Source organism: Mustela lutreola, chromosome 3, assembly GCF_030435805.1.
Source record: "Mustela lutreola isolate mMusLut2 chromosome 3, mMusLut2.pri, whole genome shotgun sequence".
Classification (NCBI taxonomy): domain Eukaryota; kingdom Metazoa; phylum Chordata; class Mammalia; order Carnivora; family Mustelidae; genus Mustela; species Mustela lutreola.
In genome coordinates this window covers 136795653-136809442 of record NC_081292.1, presented here as the reverse complement: position 1 = coordinate 136809442, position 13790 = coordinate 136795653, and the positions used below count along the sequence as shown (strand labels likewise).

The 13790-nt window shown below is 33.6% G+C and overlaps 1 protein-coding gene across 9 annotated transcripts in view; it reads right to left on the bottom strand.

Annotated features, from left to right (window-relative positions):
• SESTD1 (SEC14 and spectrin domain containing 1) overlaps positions 1 to 13790 on the bottom strand; it is a 159617-nt gene that overhangs the window by 67976 nt on the left and 77851 nt on the right. For all 9 annotated transcript variants that reach the window (XM_059166905.1, XM_059166903.1, XM_059166901.1 and 6 more), the window contains 4 exons: positions 10131 to 10244; positions 8610 to 8707; positions 6354 to 6409; positions 3832 to 4043 (listed from right to left, as the gene is read on the bottom strand). In XM_059166905.1, the coding sequence (XP_059022888.1) occupies positions 3832 to 4043; positions 6354 to 6409; positions 8610 to 8707; positions 10131 to 10244 (480 nt within the window). The remainder of the gene's footprint in view (positions 1 to 3831; positions 4044 to 6353; positions 6410 to 8609; positions 8708 to 10130; positions 10245 to 13790) is intronic.

Here is a 13790-nt window from a genome sequence, read left to right as displayed (position 1 = left end):
GGTGTCTCAAAGTCACCTCAAATTCAACAAGTCTAAGCAACATCAGAAGAATGAAACTAGACCACTTTCTTATACCATACACAAAAATAAATTCAAAATGGATGAAAAACCTTAATGTGACACAGGAAACCATCAAAATCCTAGAGAACATAGGCAGAAACCTCTTTGACCTTGGACATAGAAATTTCTCACCAGACTTACCACAGGCAAGGCAAACAAAAGCAAAAATGAACAACTGAGACTTCATCAAGATAAAAGGCTTCCATAGCAAAGGAAAAAATCAATAAATCTAAAAGGTGGTCTACAGAATGGGAGAAGATATTCAAAAATGACATATCTGATAAAGAGTTAGTATCCAAAATCTACAAAGAACTTATCAAACTCAACACCCAAAGAACAAATAATCCGATCAAGAAATGGGCAGAAGACATGAATAGACACTTTTCCAAAAAAGGTAATAGATACATGTAAAGCCGCTCAACACCACTCATCATCAGGGAAATACAAAATAAAACCCCAATGAGATACCATCTCACACCCCTCAGGATGGTTATAATTAACGTAAGAAATAACAGGTGTTGGCAACGATGCAGAGAAAGGGGAACCCTCTTGCACTGTTGGTGGGAATGAAAACTGGTGCAGCCACTCTGGAGAACAGTATGGAGGTTCCTCAAAAAGTTAAAAATAGAACTACCCTATGACCAAGCAACTGCCCTACTAGGTATTTACCCAAAGGATACAGTGATCTGAAGGGGTACACACACACCAATGTTTATAGAAGCATTATCAACAATAGCCAAACTATGAAAAGAGCCCAAATGCCCATCCACAGATGAACAGATAAAGAAGACACGGTATAGGGGTGTCTGGGTGGCTCAGTTCAATTAAGTGTCTGCCTTTGGCTCAGGTCATGATCCCAGGGTCCTCAGCAGGGAGTCTGCTTCTTCCTCTCCCTCCAACCCTCCCGTGCCCCCACGCCCCCTGCTGCTCATGCTCCCACGTGCTCTCTCTCTCTCTGCTCTCTCAAATAAATAAAATCTTAAAAAAAAAAGATGTGGTATATATATAATATATGTGGAGTATTATTCAGTCATCAAAAAGAATGAAATCTTGAAATCTTGCCATTTGCAACAACATGGATGAAACTAGAGTGTATTGTGCTAAGTGAAAGAAGTCAGAGAAAGACAAATACTCATATGTGGAATTTAAGAAACAAAACAGATGAACACATTGGAAGGCAGAGGGGAAAGGAGAGAGGGATATAAGCCATAAGAGACTCTTAACCATAGAGAACAAACTAGATGAAGGGAAGCAGGGTGTGGGATGGACTAGATGGGTAATGGTTATTAAGGCAGGTACTCATTATAATGAGCAATGGGTGTTGTATGTAAGAGATGAAACACTGAATTCTACTCCAGAAACCAAAATGGCACAAAAACAAAAACAAAAAGCCAACATGTCTAAAACCAAACTTATGATTCTCTATACCCTTTTTCACCCATACCTAAACCCAAATCCTGTCCAGTGTTTACTAACTGAACGACAAGACCACCCATCAAGTCTTACAAATCAGAAAAATTATTCATCTCTGATATTTTCTTCTTACCATTACTCCCACCACTTTCCTTATTGGGACTTGGCACAATTGCAATTTTACAACTATTTGTGTAATATGTAATCATGTACCATAAAAGTGGGAATGCAATCTATTCTTACTCACCATTATATTCTACCTAGCACGAAGTCACCCTATTGTAGACATTCATTTTTTGAACGAGTGAGCAAACGTCAGGTATTATTTATAGAAAATTCATTATATGCCAAGTACTAAATATTTTATAAATATTATTTTCTTTAATCTTTGTAGCAGCCCTATTAAATTGGTATTATTATTGTTGTTGTTGTTGCTGTCATCCTCAGGAAGCTAGGGCACTGAGAAGTTATATTTATTTCCTGAGAAAGTAAGTAACTTGGAAGTAGTAGAAAAAGGTGGACCCAGATCATGTCAGTGACTTGTATGCCACTACGTTATTCTGTATTTATGGTTTTCAAAGATACTCTCAAGCTACTTGGCTGAAGTTTACCTACCTGTACTATCTATACTATCTGTAAGCTATAAATCCTATCTATAAGTTATAAATATATTACAAAGAAAAAGCTATCTACAATTAATGTATACTTGGAAATCTTCAGTGTACACATGGCTATCACAAGAAAGATTGAATCTCTTTGCCTGGAATTCAAAATCTTCCATGATTGTCTTCTTCCTTTCAAGCCTCTTCTACTCTAACACCTTGATTTTCTAGTCAGGGGTCAGCAAACTACTGCCTACAGGCCAATTCTAACTACCCATTATGTTTGCAAATAAAATTTTATTTTAGCACAGCCGCACACATTTGTTTATATGATGTCTACACACTACAACAGCAGGGCTTCACAGCCATAGCTTTAAGAATTGTACAGTCCACACAGCGTAAACATTTACTATTTGGCCCTATTTTATAGGAAAAGTTTGCCAACAATGGGACCAGACTTACAGACTAGAGCCTCATACAATGAAAATAAATGTAATAGATACTATTAATCCAGCACTGGATTCTTTCAACAAACCTTTCAAAAGAGGTCTTGTTACCCTTGTTTCAGTTAACGGAAGAAGGAAGGAAGGGTAAGAAGAGAGGGGTGTTAATAAAGAAGGAAGTCCTTTTGAGTTTGAGGCACAAGTTGGTGAATAATGTGACCATGATCACAGTAAGTACGCGGAGGAACTGGGATTTAAATCATACTTGCTGACCATGCTTTGTGATTCAAAGGCCAAAAACTTCCTGCGGTGCCTGACTGCTTGCTTTTTCCTCCACAGAATTTGGGATTTCATGCACCGGTGTTTATTTATGCTATCCTTTCTCTTGCATAAAATGCCAATTCTTCTTTAAAACTTAAAGGAGGTGCCTAGTGAAATCTTTACACATTCTTGGAGAAAACGCTCAACTACTACCTCCTCTGCTAAATCTTCCTAGATCCCCTGCAATCAGAGGAATAGTCCCTCTTAGAGATGCCCACAACACTTCTGTCTTCAGCTTTAACACTTAAGATTTTATCCCCTTAGCTTAATTTTAGCAAAAACCAAAGCTATCTCTTTATTCTATAGAAAACCCAGCACAATGTCTTCTACACTTCATTGCTGGATTTTTTAGGTAAAACATTTAACATTTATTTCTTAATTCAACAGAGGAAAATCAGAATGTGATCTAAGTTACAGAAATGTCTTAGTATTGAGCTTCAGTATTTTTAACCTACTGTTTTTATAAAAATCAACTCTCAAAGGAACTAATACAAATTCCGAAGTATTAAATACACTAGAGGTTTCTAGCAGCATCAAAAAATAATGAAATCTAATATTAAAATTCCTTACATTTTATGTCATCATTTTGCTAGGAAAGAAAACCTCTTCATAATGCCTAAATTAAAAAAAATAACACTAACAAGTCATTAGAAATTAAGGATAACTTGATCATCATTAATAAAGTGTTACTTATTGCAAGAATGTAGAGATCATAGGTGATATTTTCCAACAACTAGTCACTTTTAAAGTTCATAATGATAGAGTAAAAGGAACGTTCCAAGTCATCATTGTAGAAATAATATAGTTTTAATGGAAATATTATTTGTAAAAATGTACATAAAATAGTTTTAGTCTGTTTTGATAGGATTCAGGTTCTCTACACAGTATAATAAGGCTTAATATAAAATCAGTCACACAGTAGAAATTGCTTTTTTAAAAACCTTAACATTTAGATTTTTTAAAAATTAAACATATTCAAATCAGACACTTACCTGCATCACCTTCTGCTGAATCTCCTCTAACTGTGTACGCTTACTACGTTGTCTACAAACTTCCTGGTATCGAGTATATTGTTCTCTCAGAGAATCTAATAATTTCATAACCTGTGGCTGGGCCAGCAGTTCATCATCCATAGGAGACCATGAGACCCCTCCATCTGAGCCATTAAATCGACGCTGCTGTAATTCGGACAACAATTCATGCCCTTTACAAATGAAAGATACTTATAATTAATTAATATCCTAAAAAAATACAATTCTTACTTCTCAGTCTCCTCAATTTTAGGCCCTTATTTTTAGAATCTATCTGCCTATACGTCTGCCTAAATAGGTCATAATTACTGAATGCAATTTTTAAATTTATATAGAGATGGGAAATAGCATATTTTAGTATATAACTACATAGTATATTTATATGCTATATATCATATATATCATGAAGTATATACTATGTATGCTACACTATTTAGTAAATATATGGCATTTTTTTTTTCTATATCCATCTGTCATCACATTCTTGTTATTGGTGGATTCATTATTCAGGAAACTGTGTCAACCAATTCTCTTTCCCTGTAGAGCACAATTACATTCTGGGATTTGTGTCTAGTATGGTACTAACCAGTATGTTCTATTTGATAGTACTAATCAATACTAAGCAATATGTTGTAGAATTTCAGTATCAATCCATACCTTTAGTCCTACTATCTAAAATAAAAGTTGACAGTGTAACAAATTAATGTATGGTTAAAGGGAGAAAGCTTTATTACTGGTACAAAATAAAATTTAAATAGTTTCTATTTAAGGAATCTCTACAACATATTAACTGTGAATCATGAGGGACTACACTAGTATAAAAAATTCATTCAATGTTATCCAATTATATCATATTCATGTAAAAATCCATTCATGCATGAGAAATTAAAATTGCAGAATATCCAACATCAAAATTGGAATTTTAAAAGTGAATAAATCGCAAACTGTTTTTTCAGGATAATACTATTCCAATTATTACTTAAGGACCAAAAATAAATGCAAATACTTAAATTCTCTTCATCTTTATTCAGAAAAATATCCTATATTTAAATGGCTTTCAATACTTAGAAACAGAATTTTTATCATGATTTGAAGGTATTACCAATTTCTAAGAAATACCCCAAATTGTTCTAAAACTCTCCATTTGTATATTCTCTTTTTATCCCTACTCTAAGAGTCAAAAGCATCTAAAAAAAGATCTTAGTGGCATATAAAGCTAATTTCAAAATACAAATTGAAAAAGCTTCTTAATTCAAGGTCTTCAGTAGCTTTCAAAACATTAAATATAACAGTGGAATTAAAATTTAAACCTAAACCAAGCCATATTTTTACTGACAGTCTACTGTACCTGCTCAACATGTAGGAATTCATAGATTACAATTATTTCCTTATTCTCTAAGGAAGATCAGTATCATACTGAAAACACTTGCCTCAATGGTATCAACACAATGAAGATATTCAGAATTACTTTCTTTACTCTTCATTACATGTTATAATTAGAAAAACAACTGTTTTAAAGACTTTTAAACAAAGTCTCTATATATATTCACATACATTTTTCATACACACACACACACACACACACACACACACATATAAAGCCATTAAGATCAGAAGTCATTTATTTTTTTCCTTTACAATTGTTATTACTCTTAATGTTTTCCATATAGAAACATTTCCATCAAGAAGCAGCACCATATAATGATTTCAGAGACCATACTTTGAAACCAAACTGCCTTGGTTCAAGTCCCAACTCTAGCATTACCAGTTGTGTAACTTGCATAAGTTACTGAGCTTTTTTTTGCCTCAGTTTCCCCATCTTAAACTTAGGATGATAATAGTACCTGTTTTTAGTAGTATGGTGACAGTTTTAATAATTACTCCATCATGAGCAAGTTTTTTCATTATCTTTAATATACCTGAGCTTATATCTACTATCTGATACTAACTACATCAAGAGGTCATTAAAGGGGCGCCTGGGTGGCTCAGTGGGTTAAAGTCTCTGCCTTTGGCTCAGGTTATGATCCCAGGGAGCCTGCTTCCCCCTCTCTCTGCCTGCCTCCCTGCCTACTTGTGATGTCTCTCTCTCTGTCAAATAAATAAATAAAATCTTAAAAAAAAAAAAAAAGAGAGGTTATTAAGGAGAATGGAATATAAAAATACAATCTTAGAACCCAAGGAGTATTCAATAATCCTCATAGCAATCCAATGAAATTGAAACTTCTCTCCATTTCATAGACAAGGAAACAAGTACAAATATTTCAAGGGAGAAATCATTTAACAATTTGTCATTATTAATACTTTCTAAAAATATTGTAAAGTATATTAACACACCGTTAGGTTAAACCAAAGGCCAGTTTTTAAATTCCCCTTGAGTTTTTTCACATAATATATGCTTAATCAATGTTTATTTCATGAACCAATCAATATATGATTGGTTTATTGGATTTGACTATCACCAATAAACACATTTTTTATCTTACCTGTCTGGAGAACTGTTTCAGGATCAACTGATGGAAGAAAGTTTAAATCCACAGACCTGGCAAACACCACAAGAATAACTTTTAAAAACTTTATCTATATGACCAAAGAAAATCATTTATGTATGCATATCAAACAGGAGCATATGGTGTGGAAATCTGAAGTATACTATTCTACCAGGCTAATGCTCTTAAGCATTAAGAAACCAATTAGAGATAATTAAATATTAGTAGCCAAAAAAAAAAACCCAAAAAACTGTGTGATAAATCATAGAATATACTACTTGAAAAAAAGTTTATTATTATTATGGTATTATTTCAAATACATCAAAGGAATGCATTTTAGTATTTTCCCACTGCATCTTTATTCCAAAATGAAATGTGTAACTATATAACAACCCAGAAATGTGAACATTAAAAATGCATGAAGCCATCTTCCAATTAAGCATTTACTTATCTACAGCAACCTTTGAGAGCTAAAAGGAGTCTCTGATATTCATGTGCATGTGTATCCCCACGCAGTTGTACTCTCTTCCCTGTATTAATTGTGCTTAATTTGCAGTTGGACCATTCTCTGTATTTTTTTAAACACATATAGGAAGTAGAAGATGAAGGAAAGATAGGGTACACAGTAAATCAAACCCTAGGACCTTGATGCTGTAAATGACAGGTCCTGCTCTAAATCTTCCACTTTTGTCAATTAATCTGGGCCCTTGCCTCTTGTGTAGCCTGGACATTTCTGGAGTAATAACATTAAAAAGGTAATGAAAATTTCAAGTGGAGGGACTGCATTATCTGGGATTTAGTGGAGGGACTTTATTATCGAGATTTAAAAAAGACTAAGTAGTAACACTTGAGTTCCCTAGGGAGGAACTGGAAATACAAGATTTTATTTGATATTTCATGTAGTCATGCAAACTAGCACTTCCCAAAGTGTTTCCCAAAACACTGAACAAGATATTATTAGATGGAGAAAAGGGGGTCCCACTGGCATGTAAGTACATGAAACAGGTTTCTTTACTGCAATGCTTTCTCAGGACCTGTAATCTATAAATGTTCACAGTCATTCTCAGAGAGGGAATATGGTAAACAGCATTAAGCTATGACCATGAACTTGTTTTCTACAGGGACCCTCTTAGGACATCTTTCCTAAGGAAAATGACTTTAAGAAGCATCAAACTTACTCTGCTGGGCTACTCAGAAAGCAAGAAGTTTGGCTAATTTTTGTCAACCAACTTATGCAATGTTTTCAATTCCTAAGCCATAGCATGGAGTGTATGGGTTATCTATATACACACATTTATGTGTATGTCAAAATTTTGCATTTTATATTTTTATATGATATCTACAGGACAATAATGTTCCTAAATGCTTTCTGTAACTTTAACTAGATTTCCATTCAAACCATTTGTTCTCACATTTTCACTTTGTTTTAATCAAGACTGGGTGTTAAACTCTGACCTTCTCACATCCCACTTCCCTTATTATCTCAGTTAACTGGTATGTTGACTAAATTTGTATTCAAGGAATAATAATAATATTATCAAGGTTTCATTACATTTTTAAGATCAGATTCAAAAGACAGAGACAAGGATGAATGTTGATCCTTTCCAATTTCCTAATGAAAAATTATTGTTCTAGTAAGAGAGACCAGAAAGAATTAATTTGCTTCTAAAAAGCTTTTAACCTCAGGAGAAGGATTTGGCTTATCAACAGAAAAATGAAAATTGTTAAGCCTGGAAATCTGTTAAAATGATAAATCTAGATAGTTATATTTAGATAATGCAGCTGAACAATTACTTCATCCAGAGTCAAAAACACTAAATTCTCCAAACTGAATTCATAAATATCACATATTTTATAAGGACCTAGGAGTTCTAGAAGGTAGGCATTTAAGAGGTATTTAAATAAGGTTATAATAATTTTACTTCAAGCCACAACCTTTTCCTTTATAAGCAAAGTAGAACTCTAAAAAGAAAATGGTTTCACTTTGAGAACATGTTCTTGCAGATGAATTTTTAAGGTAAATACATTTTTATACATCAAAAAGCCTTTATAGAGAAACTCTGATTCAAATCAAGAAATTTTACATATAAAGCAAATTCTCATGAATTAATAAATTTAATACAACTTTTGTATGTCAATTTTGACTGGAGAATTGCTACATCTTACCTCTTTTAGCTTGCATTAATAGAGAGATTCTTCTTAAGGTTAATCACAGCCTCGCAAAGGTATAATTGCAAGACACCAGCCACCTACCTTTCTTTCTCTTGCTGATTTCCTTTATCACTTCCATTGTTAATCAAAGCAAGTTCATCTAATAATGATGTAGATTCTTTTGTAAACTTCTCAAAAACCTACAATAAGATTTTGTTAACATATTAAAAATAATCTTGAAAGTTATTTACATAAGGATTTTCAGTTAAGAGGAATAGAATTAGGCAGGCAGAATTCCCTTTTCCTCTCCTGATGCCACTTCGTACAATTCAACAACCACTGCACAACTTAAAAAAGAGAAAACAAAATCCCCCTTCTAGAACAATGAATAGTTTCAATGTAAGAAATTTTTAAAATTTAAAAAAGAAATATTTATAAAGATTTTATTTACTTATTTGACAGAGATCACAAGTAGGCAGAGAGAGAGAGAGAGAGAGAGAGAGGGGAAACAGGCTCCCTGAGAGAGAGAGAGAGAGAGAGAGAAGGAAACAGGCTCCCTGCTGAGCAGAGAGCTGATATGGGGCTCCATCCCAGAACCATGGTTCATGAGAAAGCAGAGGCTTTAACCCACTGAGCTGCCCAGGAGCCCCTAAAGAAATTATTTTTATTCCTCAGACAAGGAGGAATAAAATTCCTGTGTTTTGTGAAGAAACATCTGCACTAGTAACAGTTTTAACTACATGAACATGCTTTGGGCCATTATTAATATTCTAATTCCAGATACAGAACTTTTCTTTATGTTTTCCTATCACCAATCCATACTGGTTGCATATACTGAAGACTTTTATATATAAGCATGTAGCATAAAAATAAATTAGCTATAACTTTTAACATGGTTTCTTAAAATATTTCTAAAAACGGATTTGGGCAAGTCTGTTTATAATAAAGGGGACACTCATTTGTTTTATGTAACTGTCCAAATATGATCGAAATCAAGTTATCCATTCTGAAATATCCCAGTTTATTATTCTTCAATAAAATTAACCTTATACAGTTGACCCTTGACCATGTTTTTGGGAAGTCAAAAGTTATACACAGATTTTCAACTCTGGAGAGGGTTAGGACCACCAATTCCCATGTCATTCAAAGAATAACTGTAATCTAAACTGAGTTAGTTAACATTTTTTCTTTTAGTCCCCAGTAGTTTGTTAAACAATGCCATAGCAAGCAAAGGAGTTGACTTCAGTATGGCCAAAGATACATTTTCAGAAATGAAAACCTTAACCTGTCAAACTGCTTTTCCAGTCAAACTGATGTTTAAATATCCTCTCTGAAAATGGTACACCAATTAGATTACCTCTCAAGAAATTGTGCTACTCTGTCATTCAACTAAAATATTCAAAATTTTGATAGTAATACTGCTTCAAATGACAACAACAAAAGCAAGCACTTACAAGACTGACTGTAGACGATTTGCCTTCAAGCATTATGCTATCAAATGGTATGCACTATATATTTTATTTTTATAACAAAGAACAATCTACATGCTACTTAATTAAAATGATAAAGTCACCAAAATATGTCTATTTGTATGTAATAACAATCTCACTATAATATACCAACCAGTCTCTTATTTAACCAGTCCATGTGATCATAGGTGAGACTCCCGCCAAAATCTTCTGTTAACTGGCACGGTTCTATGTAACGAGTCAATTTATTGGCAGACACTAAAATAACCTATAGAAGTAAAAAGAAAAGAACGATTTAGCAAGCCAGTGTTAATGGCAATGAAAGCAATACGGAGGTAAAATCAGGTTAAAATATGCAATACTGTTTCCAAAATGATGATATTATCATGTATTTGATTAATACAATATTTAATACATTAGTAGAAGCATTTAAAATCAATTCAAAAATTGTGGGTATCTGCTAAGAATAAGTTATTATAAACCATATATAATTCCACATTTTAAAAAATGAGATGCAGCTGAGATGAAATATTTTCAAAATTTTATCAATATTAATAACTTCTTGATAATAAAAATCAGTTATTTTGATACACCGTATTCAGCAAAAAAGCTTGCATATGGCCTTAAAATTAGCTAATTACAATAAGAAGATAAACACAAATCATGATAAATCTGGCAATCAAAAAATTATACACATTAAAGTTTCTATAACAATTTTTTATTATGTATTAACAAAACATGTCCTGTAATAGTAAAGTAAAACTCAGGATAATATATATTAATATTTAATTTGAAAATCAGAACTAAAAAGCAAGGAGAAGTTCAGAGAATTCATAAATTTGAAATTTACATATTAACTTGATAACCTTTAATGGTAAACTTTAAAATACCAAAATATTTTAAGTACAAATTATAGAATGACCTAAGAGATCATTGTGTGCTAAATAAAATTTCAATGAGGATATACAAGAATACATAAGAAAATATATGTGTGAGAAAAGGAAATTCAAATGGTAGTGTCAATGCAAAATGATACATGGAAAGTTTAATACCCATCCCCAAAATGTGCAAGTGAAACAACGTGTTTAATAATAAATAGTATCTTTAAATGGCAACTCTACAGATATAAATGTAAAATAATAAAAGATAAACACTCCCTATTTTCTTCTGAAGATTTTGTCCTTCCCGTTTAAGTTTTTAATATGTACACACACAAACACACAGAATGAGAAAATGAACAAAACATGGATAAATACAAATCAATACCTTTATTTCAAGACACTGATAGCTAGGTTCTTGGGCTGGATCGTGGGTATCCAAGTGTTTTAGTTTTGTTTTCTATATATACATACATTTTTAAAGAATATATACCAAGGGATGCCTGGGTGGCTCAGTGGGTTAAGCCGCTGCCTTTGGCTCAGATCATGATCCCAGGTTCCTGGAATCCAGCCCTGCATCAGGCTCCTTGCTCAGCAGGGAGCCTGCCTCTCTCTCTGCCTCTGCCTGCCTCTCTGCCTACTTGTGTGCTTTCTCTCTCTCTTTCTGACAAATAAATAAATAAATAAATAAATAAAAATCTTTTAAAAAAAGAATATATACCAAATACTGTGTTAAAAACCTGAAAACAGGGCAGCTGGGTGGCTCAGTTGGTTAAGCCAGTGCCTTCAGCCCAGGTCATGATCCCAGAGCGCTGGGTCTGAGTCCCATATCTGGCTTCCCCTGCTCTGCAAGGAACCTACTTCTCCCTCCCCTCTGCCTACCATCCTCACTGCTTGTGCGCTCGCGCTCTCTCTCTCTCTCTCTCTGTCAAATAAATAAATAAAAACTTAAAAAAAAAAAAACCTGAAAACAGAAAGACTCAAGAAAAAACCAAGAGAAGGGACCTACTAACAGCAGGAGCACAATGAAATCTCGTGCAACTGAAGAAAGTAAATTCTCAGAGCACCAGGGTGGCTCAGTCATTAAGTAATTGCCTTTGGCTCAAGTCATGATCCCAGGACCCTGGGGTAGAGCCCCACAATGGGCACTCTGTTCAGCGGGAAGACTACTTCTCCCTTTCCCACTCCCCTTGCTTCATGTTTACTCTCTCGCTGTGTCCCTCTCTGTCAAATAAATAAATAAAATCTTTAAAAAAAAATGTAACTTCTCTGAGGCAGCTTTCAGGGAGGTTACAGTGAGAACAAAGAAAAATCTAGAGATGGTGGTAAGAGAAAAACTGAGGGAGTTTATATGCCTTTTTTCCCCATTTAAAAAGTGAAAGAAAAGATAAAGAACTTCAAATTACATTTTTGACTAGTTTAGAAACAGCAAACTATATTATGCCTAAATGGCAATTAATGTAATCTCTCTTTTATGAGTTTAGCATATCTCAATTTCATTGTTTTCCTGTTTAGGTAACAATAAGAGCTAATTTAAAATAAATATCTTAACTTTTTAAATAAAATAAACATCTTAGAATAAAAAGAACACAGAAAAATATTACTCTTTTATTGAAAAACTTGTCATAGACAGCTTTATCCTTTTGTTCCAAAAAGCCTTATTTATATTTAGACTAGCTCTTAGAGACCGGCATGATGTTAAACTGTCACTGGAAGTGTAATAAGGCCGCAGGAACAATCTCATCGGCCAGCAAGCCATTCTCGGATCTAGGCAGATACTTCCACACAGTCACCTCCTACGAAGGGGGCTTTTCCTTTCTAGGAAGTGCCTAGTAATCAATTAACTATATATATATACCAACAATGAAACAGAAACATGTATTTATGAGGAAATACACTACTTTGCTAAATTGAGCACCAATTCACATCTGAAAGATACCCCCCCACAATGCTCTCTCCTGAAAAGACAACTGAATAGAAAATGTAACAAATATAAAATATAATGAATGATCTCTCTGCTCTTCTAGTGTGCCCTATTTGGCACAGTGGTTTATTTAAACACTGAAATAATATCTCCTGAAAAATCTATCATGTCCCTTATAATTTAATTTTTAGTCATGTGTCATTCGTTTGTTCAACATTTTTTACTTAATATGAGTTAAATTTATTTATTAGAAGTATTATTTAGTAGAAGTTACGTGTTCTACTGCTGAGAATAGGATAAACTAAGATATGTTTCTACAAAAGAAATGAGCTTTTATTTCCTGCAGTATTCCAGAGAGAGTTGTGCAATGCTTTCACAAAAAGAAATAGATTAAAGTTTTCTGGTTTATTTCTACAGCCTTAGTAAAAAATACTCTAAATCTAAATGTTGTTGTCCCTTTGATATAATAGAACAGAGGGACAAAGTTTTTACTAGAATATGCCAAATGATTTCCAAATAACTGTCTTAGGTTAAGCACTAATATAACTGAAAGGATACTAGGCACTAGGAGCCAATCACTCCAGGTTTGTACCCTAGCTCTGCCACAAATTCACTGGCCTTATAAGAAGTCAACCTAAAGGAACTCACTCCAGGCTTATTTCCCCAAACTGCCAAAGAAGGCACCCGCATTAAACTATCTGTGATGTGAGCTCTACAGGCTCTTTAAGCTCTGTAGAGGATTCTAATAAGGTGTCATCCTATACATTTAATTTGGGCCATTCTCTTTTATATATGACCTATTTTGTGCAATGAAGAGCATTTGTCACTTTCTATACACACTGGCCTCAAAAAACAAAAACAAAAACAACAAAACAAAAAATAAAAAACAAAAACCAGAAGCAGATGCAGTATTAAGAAGAGAGAAGAAAACAATTTAGAATGGTGGCTGATTATCACTGCCAATAAATTACACTTTCACTCTCATGAATGACAATACAGAATAGGGTAGAGA